This window comes from Vanessa tameamea, chromosome 3 (assembly GCF_037043105.1).
Source record: "Vanessa tameamea isolate UH-Manoa-2023 chromosome 3, ilVanTame1 primary haplotype, whole genome shotgun sequence".
NCBI classification, from domain to species: Eukaryota; Metazoa; Arthropoda; class Insecta; order Lepidoptera; family Nymphalidae; genus Vanessa; species Vanessa tameamea.
Window position 1 is genome coordinate 9,064,359 of NC_087311.1, and position 14,228 is coordinate 9,078,586.

The 14,228-nt window shown below is 37.0% G+C and overlaps 1 protein-coding gene across 11 annotated transcripts in view; it reads right to left on the reverse strand.

Annotated features, from left to right (window-relative positions):
* Atp8a (ATPase 8A) overlaps window positions 1–14,228 on the reverse strand; it is an 86,418-nt gene that overhangs the window by 11,450 nt on the left and 60,740 nt on the right. For all 11 annotated transcript variants that reach the window (XM_026635817.2, XM_026635823.2, XM_026635819.2 and 8 more), the window contains 19 exons: window positions 12,658–12,787; window positions 7,625–7,808; window positions 6,901–7,061; window positions 6,412–6,609; window positions 5,934–6,058; window positions 5,404–5,556; window positions 5,194–5,303; window positions 4,853–5,026; window positions 4,564–4,744; window positions 4,134–4,483; window positions 3,926–4,057; window positions 3,587–3,745; window positions 3,175–3,372; window positions 2,940–3,098; window positions 2,387–2,523; window positions 2,124–2,244; window positions 1,708–1,899; window positions 1,348–1,466; window positions 750–884 (listed from right to left, as the gene is read on the reverse strand). In XM_026635817.2, the coding sequence (XP_026491602.2) occupies window positions 750–884; window positions 1,348–1,466; window positions 1,708–1,899; window positions 2,124–2,244; window positions 2,387–2,523; window positions 2,940–3,098; window positions 3,175–3,372; window positions 3,587–3,745; window positions 3,926–4,057; window positions 4,134–4,483; window positions 4,564–4,744; window positions 4,853–5,026; window positions 5,194–5,303; window positions 5,404–5,556; window positions 5,934–6,058; window positions 6,412–6,609; window positions 6,901–7,061; window positions 7,625–7,808; window positions 12,658–12,787 (3,118 nt within the window). The remainder of the gene's footprint in view (window positions 1–749; window positions 885–1,347; window positions 1,467–1,707; window positions 1,900–2,123; window positions 2,245–2,386; window positions 2,524–2,939; window positions 3,099–3,174; window positions 3,373–3,586; window positions 3,746–3,925; window positions 4,058–4,133; window positions 4,484–4,563; window positions 4,745–4,852; window positions 5,027–5,193; window positions 5,304–5,403; window positions 5,557–5,933; window positions 6,059–6,411; window positions 6,610–6,900; window positions 7,062–7,624; window positions 7,809–12,657; window positions 12,788–14,228) is intronic.

The following is a 14,228-nucleotide window of genomic DNA, read 5'->3' on the forward strand; positions in this document are numbered from 1 at the left end:
TTGAATGTAATATGAACATTAGCTTAGTTCAAGGAACAGTTTTTGTATCAATCCACTTTGCGATTTACAACCAACGCGATTATAATTTATGAGTTTAATATTTTATACTTTAAGAAGAAGAAATATCTGTTGCAGTATCAAAGAATAATTAAATTGTAATATACATACTTTATGTAAATCTATCTAATATAAGCTATCTAATACACTAATATGATTCTATTTAAAAATATAACAATCAAATCCACATACAAATTTGCAGAGCACACAAATGTAAACAATATGTAGGGTTTTTTAATTTTTATTTATAAATTCAGGAACATTTCGATAACTAATTGCATAGTTGATCATTTCAAATGCTAAATTGTCTATAATTTTACCGTACGTACTACAAAATTCAAAATACTACTTAATAAACATTACATTTACTCGTATCAAAAAGTCACTTGTATTGTGTTTAAATAACTTCCGATTTAGAGTTGGGGAGAGGACACATGCAGCGGATACGGAAGGGCTCGCTCTCTGGGCACCTCTGTCTTCCGAAACCGAGACTTTGAGCCACGCTGTAATCATTGTTGATAAGTCACGAAGAGTATTATTTTATGCTTACTATTCATTGTAGTCGACTCAAGGATTCAAAATTACGAATTTGTACTTTGTATGGGAATATCTGTGTGAAATATTTGGGACGGGAATTTGAGATATGACTATGACATGTATAGACGAGTTAGTGGTTACAGCGGAATACTCACACGGTGATGACCAGGTCGGGCAGCAGAGTGGCGACGGGCACCAGCAGCAAGCCGAACCAGAAGACGAGCGAGCTGAACACCATGCGGTCCATACCGCGCATCACCGCGCCGATCACCACGACCGGGTACAGGTTGCTGTCGGAGGTAATGACACATATTAAACATACGCTCATCCATTTATTGTCACCATTTCGACTTCATTTGTTTAGAAGTATATAAACAAAATTGTTCTTAAATTAACATGATATTATATTTATAACTAGCGATGAGAAAATAAATTAATGAGGTATTTAGAAATGGTAGAATTTATTTGGTTTTGCTTATAATTATATTTATTGTTATATAGTTTTAAAGATGACTTTTGTTTATATATTTCAAAGACATTTCCAGTATGTACATTTTTGATGTATTTTTTTTGGAAGCCTTTAAAGAAAAACATATGTACTATTTCTCATAAATTATTCGGTCCAAATTACCTTGATTATGTTGGAAACTGTATAGAAGGAATAAGAAGTAAATAAATAAACCGAGTAGACTAGCAAATATTTTTGTTTTATACTATTTACAAGTATCAATTAATGCTACTTCGCGGACGCACCTGTATACTAGTATGAAGAGGAACCACAGTGCCAGCGAGCCCCAAATGGAGACGTGCGTGACCCACGTCCACGAGTGCGTCGCCAGCCCCGCCTTCAGGCATACCGTCGCTACCACGAACTGCAATCAAAGCCGTCACGAATTACTATTTATTACATTTATTATACTGGATTTAAAAAGTAATGTACCTTTTGCTTTTTATTACACTGGCTAACTTATCCTTTACACCAATCTTTCCTTTATATCAATATTTTATCGTAAAAATGTAATCCCAGATCTACACGTCACCCTGGGGGACCTGACGTCTATCTACAACCACCTACTGACCACTGTTAAAAAGCGAGTTGAAATCGGTACTCACGGTGTAGACGAAGTTGCCAAGCACGAGATACCCGCCATCTTTTCCACTGGACCACAACACGTGGTGGCTGGTGAGCAGCACCGGTAGCCAGAACAGCAGTACAGAGTGCAGCAGCGCGTTCACCGCCCACACCCAGAATACGCGCACGTTGAACAGCAGGCCCTGTTGCGACGGGATGTACAGCACCGGGTGCTGGGTAGGGGAAGGGGGAAAGCGTTCGTCAGTTGGTTCACTTATCCTGGTCGGAAACATTGCATCAGTGGCTGTTTTCTTAAAGAACTATTTATATAAGCGTCTTACATATTAAGATTATCTCATTATTTGTGATAATAACCTTAAAATTAATTTTATTATCTATGATTTAAGTTTTCATTAACAAAAAATTGCACAAAACAGAACAGAGAACACTAACTCACCCTAAGCATGATTTCAGGCGAGCAAATCTTGTCAAAAAGTCCTATGGCGAATGGAGGTAGCGCCGTGAATATCACATTGTAGAATCCGATTGTCCACCTCTCGAATAGAATTTGACCAGACCTTTAGAAAATATCTTCAAGTTATCATTTTGATTGAGATTTATATTATTCATAGTAAGAACATTATTTTAAAAAGAGGTTTCTTTTTAACAGATTAATCGTCGGTGTCAATTTCGTACTAAATAATTAAATGCAAAACTAACCAAGCTGAATAGATGGCGAACCAAAGCTCGATGACGTAGAGACAAATATTTTTGTAAAATGAATACAGAATGAGTTTGCTGATACGCGAGTAGTTCCACGCTCCATGTACCAACAGCAGCCGCACCAGAAACCGGAACTGAGGATAAATTATTAACTATTTTTAATAACTTCTATTATGAACGTTTGTGTGCTAAAAGGTAAATATATATAAGATTTTAAATTAACATGGTTATTTTTATTACTAACAGTATTTAAAACGGGATATTTAGCATGTTTTTTATTTTTATTTGGTGAAGCTCGATATTTCTACATTATCTACGAATGTCTTGTTCACGAGACAATGTTGGTAAATATATAATATTGAAGTATAATATTAACGACTTCATAGATGATGCACATCTCGGGAATGAAAAGATCGTCTTCATAATGAAATAATTTATCATTGTAAATATCTCTGACAATGTAATGCTTCTGTCATGCTTCTATGTTGAACAGAAACATTTCAATACACTATCACACTTTGCTGCTTGGCGCCCGTCGACGTGCAGGTACCTGCGCGATGCTGTAGTCGGAGGCGCAGACGGCCTGCAGCCCCTCGACGCCGGAGATGCCCACCCCGACGGAGGCGCGCTGTATCATGGCCACGTCGTTGGCTCCGTCGCCGATTGCCAGCGTCACGGCGCCCGTCGCTCGGGACACCATCTCTACGACCTAGTTAGCAAAACGATTTCTTTCAAAACTGGCCCGTCTTCGGTTACCTTGTCACTTAGACATTTTCGTTAGTCACCTCTGCTTTTTGTATGGGCGACACTCTGCAGCACACGACTACTTTACAGGACACGCAGAGGTCGATGAAGTCTTTCTTCAAGTCGCAGCCCATAGCGTACTTGAGCGTCTGGCCGTCGATAACGAGCGCCACCTCGTTTTCCTTCCGTAGGTTTTCACCAAAGTCGGTCAAGTGACGCGACAGACTCTCTCGCGTCGCCTGCAATAAATTACTACAAATAAACAACTACTAACATGCAGCAATTGTAGAACACTTATTATAATAGTGATTTTGTTAAAGTAATTACTCAGTTTCAGACCCGATTCAGTTTTGTCTATAGTTAGACGTCTCGGGTATGAGTAGGTAAGAGTACAGTAATAGAAGAGTTAATATGAAATCTCTGGTCGTCACAATGAATACAAGCGGAGCGTACGTCGAGGCTCTCCTCATTGAGCAGCAGCAGCGGCATGGCGGAGTGCAGCAGGCGCGCCGAGTGCGCCACGTTGATGGCCGTCTCCTGCTTGTCGCCCGTCAGCACCCACACGTGGATGTTGGCCTTCAGCAGCGCCGCGATCGCCTCCGGGACGCCGTCCTGCGGACCACCGCGTTATCAAGGCATTTTCAAACCATACAAAATCCGTCGATAGGTAGTAAAATGCATGAATAATATAGTATCGTGGGATCAATTGTAGCGGTGATTGGTACATGGTACGAGTATAACATTTAGTCAGCTCCCAAATATAAATAGATTTAAATTAGTACAGCACGTCACCTGCAGTTTGTCCTCGATGGCGGTGGCGCCGAGCAGCCGCAGATTGTTCTCGATGAGTAGCGCAGCTTCTTCGATTTTTTGTTCTCGATCGTGTATCGCTACGCTCGCCTTGTGATACATATTCGACCAGTCCTGAGCGAAATTAGAAATAAGTATAAAGTGTATCAAAATGTAACCAACTATAATCCTCGGGGCTCGTTTCGTTCACCTCGTAGACGCGCTCGGGCACGTCGGCCACGGCGTAGACCAGCGTGCGCAGCCCCTCGGACGCGAAGTGCTCGAGGTGCGCCAGAGTGGCCTCCGCGTAGGGCGCGGCGCGCGGGCCGCCCGCCAGGCGCGGGTAGATGACGGAGTCGGCGCCCTTGCAGTACAGCTTGATCTCGCCCGTGGGCGTGCGCACGAGCACGGACATGCGCTTGCGCGCCGACGTGAAGGCGAGCACGTGCAGCACGGCGAACGTGAGCGAGCGGCCGCGCGCGCGCACCGTCACGGCGGTCGGCGTGCGCGTCTCGAAGGCCCAGCCCCACGCCGCCGCGCCGCTCACCAGCGCGCGCTCGTCTGCGGATCGCACGCTCTATTCATTTCAAGAACCTTCGGGATCGACGTGGCCACCGCCCGGGGCGAGACGGAACACTCACCGGGGGACGCTGCGTGGTAGTTGATGCCGCCGTCGATCGGCTCGGGTATGACGGTGTGACAGACGGCCAGCATGGTGAGGAACTCGGTGATGACGGGCGCGCTGGGATGGCCGCTGTTGAGGTTCTGGTAGAGCAGCGTGTCCTCGAGACGCTCGTTCGGGCTCGGTTTGTTGTAGATCACCTGTGAATTATTATTTTGAGCATGTATTTTATAAATATCATATGCCGGTATGCATATATTATCCTCCTCGCGGGGCAGTTAATCTCTCAAAAGGCCACTGAGTATTACCTCGGCGATGGAGCATTTGCGGAATTCCATAATGTTGCAGGTTAGCGTGCCGGTTTTGTCGCTGAACACGTAGCGCACCATGCCCAGCTCCTCGTTGAGGTTGGAGGTGCGCGCCAGTGCCGGCGTGTCCGTCTGCTCGTGATACATCTCGCCATCCATCGCTATGAACTTGGCCTATATGTATCGACAAATTCTATATGTAAATGGTGTTTTGAACACAATATCTATATGTTTTATTTTTTATGAATTATTTATCGTACGATCCTCATCATCGAGGTAGGCAATATTTCCTCCGAATAGAAGCTGTATTAAAAATAAATAATTTAAATTATACAACTCACTTGAAAAAATCTCACTATTTCAGCAGTAACTTGTAAGGATATAGGTATAAGATTGTTGTATAATATCAAAAAGGTTAAAAAGTTGAATCCGAAATGTGCATTCTGAGCCTCTGTAACAAAAAAATATATATATTTAAAATATCTTGACACTTAAAGATCAATCAACAGTTCACTACATAATAATTAGTTGGTTTGTAGTGACGTGCGTACCGTCGAGGCCGCTGTACCAGTCGGTGTTAGTGCGCATGCTCAGCCACAGCTCGTTGCAGCCGGCGCTTAGCAACGACAGCACCAGCAGGATCATGAACAGCATAAGGATGTGCGTGTTCGTCTGACGGTCGATCGACGACCGCTTCAGAGGAGCTGCAAGATGAACAAATAATATAAAATGGGTAAAATTAAGCTCAAAGCGATCAAAAGTATAAATTATAATTTAAATTAAAAAAAAAAAACTAATGAGCTTACAGAGTGTGATTTTAGATACCTAGCATTATTTACGGATGAAAGTAAAGTAAATCTGTTAATGTCGCACTGCTTGTCAAAGGCTCCTTCCTCTCCCTTCTGAGGATAAGGTTTGGAGCTCGCCCCACGCTGTTCCGAACACGAGATATATTATAAGCACATGAATTCAGTGGTGCTTGCCCCAGGTTTAAACTCAGAATCATTGGTTAAGATTCACGTGTTGTGACCACTGGGCCATCGAGGTCATTGAATATTATTTTTACACCATTTATGCATACCCTTGGTGGAGTTCTTCATGAGCTTGGTCTCGTGGCCGGTGTACACAACGAGTGCGTGCACCCAGGCCGTGTTGCGCAGCATGGCACCGCGCAGCAACATCTGCTCCAGGTTCAGCGGCAGCGTCCTGCAGGCATTCGACATTACTCATTGCTCGAAAGACCATTTTTCATTATATCAGATATAATTTATGAATATTGTGATTCCGAATCTTTATAAAGTGAAGCAAATAATTCAAGTTTCAAGAAAGTGAAATAAATAACTTTTCAAATATCATCATTATCGACTGAAAATTAAAAAAAAAAAAATATTTTATTTATAAATGATATTGATATTTTTGGAGTAAATGGCACAAAAAAATCGAGATTGTTATCAATTTTACTATGATGTACAGATAAGTAAAAAAATATTTAGTTAAGATATAATTTTAATGAAAACTATAGGCTTAGGTCGTGTACGAAACAAAAAAATCACGCTTACTTAGCATTAGCTTCCTTAAGCATCCCATTAAATTCATAAAGATGTCTGTTGGGTGGTTCACACTGCACCGTCGCTCTGAAGTCAACAAGTGTAAAGACCGAGTCCAAGCGAGCGGTATCTGGACTAGCTTGGCGTATCTTGAGGTTAGTTTCGCCGTCCAAATTCGATGTTTCGATGAAAGATATGCCTTGGGGTTCACTGAAAGAATATTTTTTAACAAATTTATGTCGGAATTTTATAACAAATTTACAAAAGCTAGCTAATACAACAGCGCGTAGTGTCTTCGATGATCTTTTAACTGGAACTATTTTTATTTTATTAGGGTGACGGCTAAATTGTTCATTTCATTTAGAATTTTATATAAAATGTATAAACATTGCATTCATAGGTTTAAATATTTAACTTAGAATAATTAAAACTTAAATATGAAAAAAATACGTCGTCTTTATTTGCTTTGAGTAGAATATTATTTCATTATTTAGAACTCACCTAGAAGCCAATAAAACAAGATCGGCCGGAAAAAACTGGTTGTTGACAACTTTACATATGTCACCGACTTGAAGTTTTTCCCATCTGATGCTCTGCCATCTTCCGTCGCGGAGCACTTCCACTTTCCGTCGGTTTGTTTCGTCATCTGCTCGATGGCGTTTCTACGAAGAGTGGAAACAATAATAGAAAAAAATATCAGAAGTTTCTCGTTTGTGCTTGCAAACGAGATTAAGCGTTCAATGCAATATATGAAAAGCTGTTTGATATTATATTCAACTGGTCTAATTTGGGAGAAACCACTTCCATCAATTTTTCTATACTGTACTGTCACTTTTCTGTAGTTTCATGTACTCTTCAAAAAGGTTCGAAAACATATGAAGTGCTGCTTAATGATAATTTTTGAATAGCTAACAAAAACTACATTCAAATTGATCGACTCAAATTCAGGCAAGTCGAGTGCTAAAAATATTTGTATATTTTTTATTTAGTACCAGCCTCCATGGGATAAGGTGACCGCTCATCAGCAGAAGTCCCGTTTGGTCGTTTTATTTTCCAAAATAAATATTTAAAAATAGGTGAAGTAAACATATTGTATGCCCGATTAGAAAACCCAATTTGTTTCAAAACATTCCTTAAATGTAAAGTTTATACTCAAAAGTCAGTAGTTACTCGCTTTGAAATGTTTTATTAATATTTTACAATTGCAACTTGAACTATAACTTACAAAATCCTCGACGACCTCCTTTATAGCGCTAACAGTAAGTATAAGGATGAGCGGCGTGAGCGTGGTCCAGCGGCCGGTGGGCGAAACGTCTGGGATCTGCTGCAAGAGCGCGATCAGCAGGAAGAAGCAGTTGGAGTAGCGGCGGAACTGTTCGAACAGGAACAGAGGGACGAACGACGGCACGCTGGGGAGGAATCGCAATACTATGTGATATCGTTACTCAATAAGCGGATCCTATCTGACTGAGTTTTATTGATTTAATGGTATAACACTCAGTTGTAGAGCTGTACATTTGAATTATGTGAAAAAAGATTTCGCATGAAATATAGCCAAAGCAGTTAGTAGAAAGTACTCATATTTTACTCAACATCGTTACAAAATAATTTCATTGTATTTCAAGGATTTATCTGTAGTACACATACAACAACAATTTATCTACATTCAAGATTGTTATGACTAGGGTTGAAGATCTTTCGATAATTTGAATATCTACTACTACTATCGATAATATCGTCTTTTATCAATAGTATCGATAGCTCTCCGTGAGGAATACTACTGAGAATAGCGACACCAATGACACTATCGATAATATAGATGGTTTTGGACTATTGAGAGCTAGTGATTTTTTGATAATATTGCTTAATATTGGTTTACTTAATCAGTGTAATAACATTAACTTGTTTCGCTTGCACAAAGTGCAATTCTTTTATAAACGGTTTTTGCAATACTATCAGTAGTATTGCTCACGGGGAGCTATCGATACTATTGATAGTATTGACACAAGACGATACTATCGATAAACTATCGATACTATTGCTTACACCTTAACTATCGATATGCAACACTAGTTACGGCTTCGTCGTTCGATGTTTAAATTCTATGATATTATGTATTTTCGACTAAAACCAAATGCAGTGGAATAATAAAATCATATTATACGTTTCAGAGAACTCATTATATTTATATCTTTCTCAAAATATTTTAATAACTTTTTACTACATATACCTCCTAGACCTTATTTTCGGTCCGATTTGCTCGGCAACACGGTAATGTCAACTGTTCGGCCTACGCTTTTAAAACATATGGATCATGTAAACAAACGCATGTAGGCCGCCTTCCCTCGGGCGAGAATTCCCGTATATTAGGCGTGTGACATCATATCATGACGCCGGGCAGCGTGCCAAGCGGCTGCAAATATCTGTCGTGCGTAAACATTGCGATAACGTTACATTCGCTGTAAAAATTAGGATCTTTAAACGCCAAGTTAAAATAAGGTAATTTTATATTTTTATTTGGCACAAGTTCTACGTGCAGCAACTTTGTACGTGACAAAAACTTTTGACATACACGCATGTAGCATAGTGGTTTGGAATTGCCTCCATTGCTTTTTGTATGCAAACGTAATCACATTGTAATTTATATATCAGATATCGGAAACTGAAAGTGGATGCAAAACTATAACAAAACGACCCAAGTTCATTGTTTTTGAATTAAAATCGTTATCGTTGAAACAAGAAAACATGAGTATTTTACAATTTACTCTTATTTATTGGAAATTATTTATATTAATTATCATTTCATTTAAACATTTCTTTTAAAATAGTTAGTTCCAATGTCTAACTTCACGAGACTTCTTAAATTCTATATCTTAAAGTAAAACTAATTATTGTCTTCTAGTGTTCGATCTGTGTTGTCTTTGTTCTGTACAACTGATTACTTTTTGTTATACCCTATTGTATGTCTTTCAAGTGATCCTGCTTTGTAACTTAATTCAATTGTACTTTACTAAGTCTCTCTTTATGAGTATTCATGTGAGAATTTTCGATAGAAAATTTCGTTTTTAACTCAAACGCGATGCCATCGAGATTTCAATACTCAATATTGTATGTACAGGAGTAATTTTGGATGACATTGACTTTTAATTATTTAATATAATAGATATTGAATTCATTTGTATTCCAGGCAGTCCGTCGAGCGTCGAATATTGCATCGGGGCCAGACTAAGTGATGTCATGTGGGGCGAGCTCGAATAGGAAGTTAGTTTGTCACGCTTGATTAAACATTAGTTCGTAAATAAAATCAATGCAAACTTTATTAAATAAAATTAACATTGATTTTTTTTTAGTATGTAATTGTGTCTTAATAATTATTTTTACATGTTACTTTAAATTTTCTTCACTGCCTCATTTTATATGTTTGTTCTTAAAATGCGGACTCAACTCGCCCACTCAGCTCTCGTGAAATATTCAAGAGATTTGAGTAGGTGGTACATTAACCGATTCGTTATAAGACAATCAAATATTTGTGACAATAGGGACCTACTTATTGTTTGTTAAAGATAAGACACTGAGAAATAAATTGTTTATATCATAATAAACAGGTATATTATTCTTTCTTGGAGTGAACAGAAATTCATTGCTACGTCGTCATTTATCGCGAGGTTCTCATTATCATCAATATTTGCTATTTAACGCATATATGAGTACGGTATGTTCATTTTAAATACAAATACGTTATTAATAAAGAAACGAATTTATGATGGGCATAAGTGTGAAAGACTAGTACACCACGCACGTTGATCTCATAAAATCAGATGCTACAAAGTCAAAATCAATTCAAAGACTCGAAAGAATTAATGGATACTCAGCCACGATTTGTATATCGTATATGTCAGTTAAATCTGGTATTCACGGATAATGTAGAAAAGCTAAATAATTTTCACGTTCTTATATTCTCTCAACAGTTAGCGGCATCGAAATTATATTGTTTTTGTTGATGGTACTAATCACTTTTGCAAAATCGATAAAGTAAGCTTGTCTGAATCGACAAAATACACCCGACGTTTGGCCCAATTGTAGTGTTGAAAGCCGATTCACGGCGTTATACTATTTATTGTGATGCGTATATTCTGCAACATATCCCTTTCCATCATTTCAATGTCCAAAATAATACAGATTATCCAGATGGTTTCGTTCGCTGACCTTACTAACTGATTCCAAATTTAAAACTCATCGGTGATGTTTATTAAAACAACCATGCATAAATTGACGAAATTTATGCAATTACTACTGAACATACTTAGTATTTACTAATTAACTCTCTCACAAAGGCTTTTAATCTATTTTTGTTTAACAATATTGGTAATGAATGTTTGGTGAAGGCTATTGAAATAACGTTTAATGTTATTGTTTAAGCTCAATTTAAACCAGATTATTTCAATATTCAAGTAATGGTTTCGCTTGGTCCGAGTATGCAATTAGTTCAATTGTAACTGATGTATTTATTTCCGAATTACCGAAATTTCTTCGAATCATCATCAACCGTTTCCATTTATTTTTGGGATTGGCACAGCGTATTTTTATAATTATGCCAGAAATAGGTTTCGGGAAACTTTTACGGCAGGCTTTTACTGGCTGACGCAAATGAAATTTATGCATATTTTGGTTGAGTCGTTTTCCGCCAGCATAAAGGTCGTTGAGGAAGTGTGGATAGTAAGTACGTATACACAATACAATAATACAATCTAGTTATTTATTGAAGAAATTCGACCAATTCTGCTCTGTGGATATATAGGGCATATATAAGAAGGTTAGATGAAGAACATATTGCTGGTCACGTATTAAAGGCAAAGACGTAATGACTGAATAGACGGTTATTTTCGCAGGTGTATTACGAATTGTTGTCTGAAATCTAAATATAAAATTGAAATAAAAATTATATGGGTAACAAAAAAAAAAAAAATTACGAATAATTGCAATGCTTCCAAAAAATAATTGGTGTCGTAGATATTGCTGAAATTATCTAATTTAAATTGAATACAACTTCTTTTTCTTTCTTTTAACACGAGGTAGATAATACTACTTATAGTTTTTTTAGATTTCCATTAAATTTATTAAAAAACATACAATTAAATGAAAACTTTATTATATTAAAAAAATATATTCATTTATGCTAAGTCTATTAATAATAGATTCTTAGATACAGATGGAAGACCCAAGGTTAAAATAATGTTATTATAGCGTTCGAGGGAAACCTCAAAAGCAAAGGGTGGTAATCGAATTAATCGTAGGTAGTGAATAAAGAAATTCAGACTTAGAAGTTCTTTTATGATAAGCCTTTGATTGTTTTTGTTATAAAATATCTACTAGCTTAATCTCTGAACTAACCTTTCCCACTTTCCTTCCCTTTTTCACTACTATGACACAATCTTAATTTTGAACAGCTTGTCATACATATAAGTCAACATTGATTTCCCATTTAAATACAAGAACTAATGACCTGTTTTAGTAAAAACTGTATGTATACTAAATATGGCTTATATGTATAATAATATACATTAGCACCGTTACACTATTTGGTATAACGACGAATAATTCCGTATTAAATGCTAAAAAAATACACTGCGTATAGGTTCAGTATATATATGATGTCTTACTGAACATTATAGCAAGCTGTTGAAACTGTTATTATTCATCAAAAAAGACTAGTCCGGGCTGTTTGTAATCGAGGAGCTCGAGGCTCCTTCGGGATATTTTTAATACAGTAGTCAATACATTATATGTACATGGTACGTAGGTACATATTACTTTTGCGTCATAATATATTGTAATGTAAAATCTGCATTAACGTGTATCTATTAAGCGCTTTCATGTGCTTAATTTGTATTTATAATTCATCTCATACTCGGCGGTGAAGGAAAACATCGTAAGGAAACCTGCATGTGTCTGATTCCAACGAAATTCAGCCACATGTGTATTCCACAAAGCCGCACTGGAGTAGCGCCGTGGAATATGCTCCAAATTTTCTCCTCAAAAGGAGAGGAGGCCTTAGCCCAGCAGTAGGAAATTTACAGGCTGTTAATGTATGCATTGTAATGTATTAAGCGCTACGGTTAAGCCTGGGCAGGTCGCTAGTTAAATCTATGCTCTGACTTTGTCTCATAAGCATTTTTTAGGACTCATTTTATATATCGTTTTTCGACTTTTAATGAAAATTACACTATGTAGACATAACAAATCATGATTTATTCATACCTGTACTTTGCAGTTGATATCCTGTTGTTGACGAACTTCTGTGGCTGGGGGCGGTTGACGAAGATGACTCGGTTTTGTTGCTCATCCGCCGCGCCATCCGTAATGCCTGACGTTGTTGCCTCATCCTCATCTAGCGGACAAATTATATAATAGTAAAATAAAATTAAGAGTTATTTTCATGGTTTCGTATCTCTTATGAAAAATACGGAAACCTTATATAGTCCAATTGAAATAAACAATTCTGTTTACAATAATTCACAGAGAACCGGAAAATTGGTCTTACATACATACATATTACAAATGAAATGTCAAAAATCCTCAAAACCATTCGCCTATTAAAAAATATTCAAGTCGAAATTATTTCGTAAACAATGCGTGTTATCATTAAAATAAGTTATATTTATCTACAAACATTTTCCATAAGTTTAAAAACGAACATAACTAGCACTAAGCCTTTAAAATATATATTGTATGTCTTAAAAGAAACATATAACGTGAATCTTGTTTTTGGTAAAATAGAAATAGCATTTAATCGTTTGTTTGTTTATATGAACGACTTATATTACTACATACTTACAACATTAAAAAAGAGACGAATATGTAAATAATGATAAATTTATTTGTATTTATTTAACATGGAATAAATAACAAAAGTTCTTTAATTATAAAGACTAATTGCAGAGCAGCCACTTCCTTTACGCTCTGATTCCTTTTATACATTAACGAGAGATCTCATCTAAATTCATATAATTTATTTATTACCTATTATATGATAAATAATTAACGTTTTAAATTTATATATAAATATAATTTGATAGAACTATAATGGAATAATTCTGCACAAATCCTTACAAACTTAATAAGATAAAATTTAATAATAAAAAAATAAATTATGAAATACGCTTGAACAAATGTATTCTGTACCTACAAACTCTTAATCCACTTTTGAGCTTTACTTGGGTAGATCAAAAATATGTTTTTTAACATATGTAGGCAGACTGACAAATTGGACTGTCTTATGGTAAGTGGTCGCCATCTCTACAAACGGGTTGCCTGTGGAATCTTTACCACCTGATGAGCAAATATCTCAGACAATTTTATAATCCACAAGCAGAAATATATTTCATGAGTTAATTTCAAATATCTTCTTGAATTTATACATACACACATCACATAATCAGCCCATATTCGTCCACTGCTGAACATAGGCCTCTCCAAATGCACGCCACTGTGGTCTTTCTTCGGCAACTCTTAAAAAACTCTTTCAACTCTTTCTTCTTACATTTATACATACATTCAACACTTATTTTCGCTATCCAGTGGTAAATAATTCTAAAGATATGATGAAGAGAACAAAAACCTCTCAAAAAAATTATACGTCTTGAATGGTTTAAACTCGGTGATGATATCAAACTTAACATGTTATTTTTTTATAATGATGATCATGATGCTTATGATTCGTCGGCTATTTTCAATAAATATACGTAAAATGCGAGTATATATATGTGTGTGTGTGACAATTCGAAACGATATATTAAGAGGACAGTCCTTGCGGAACGCCTAAATAGCGC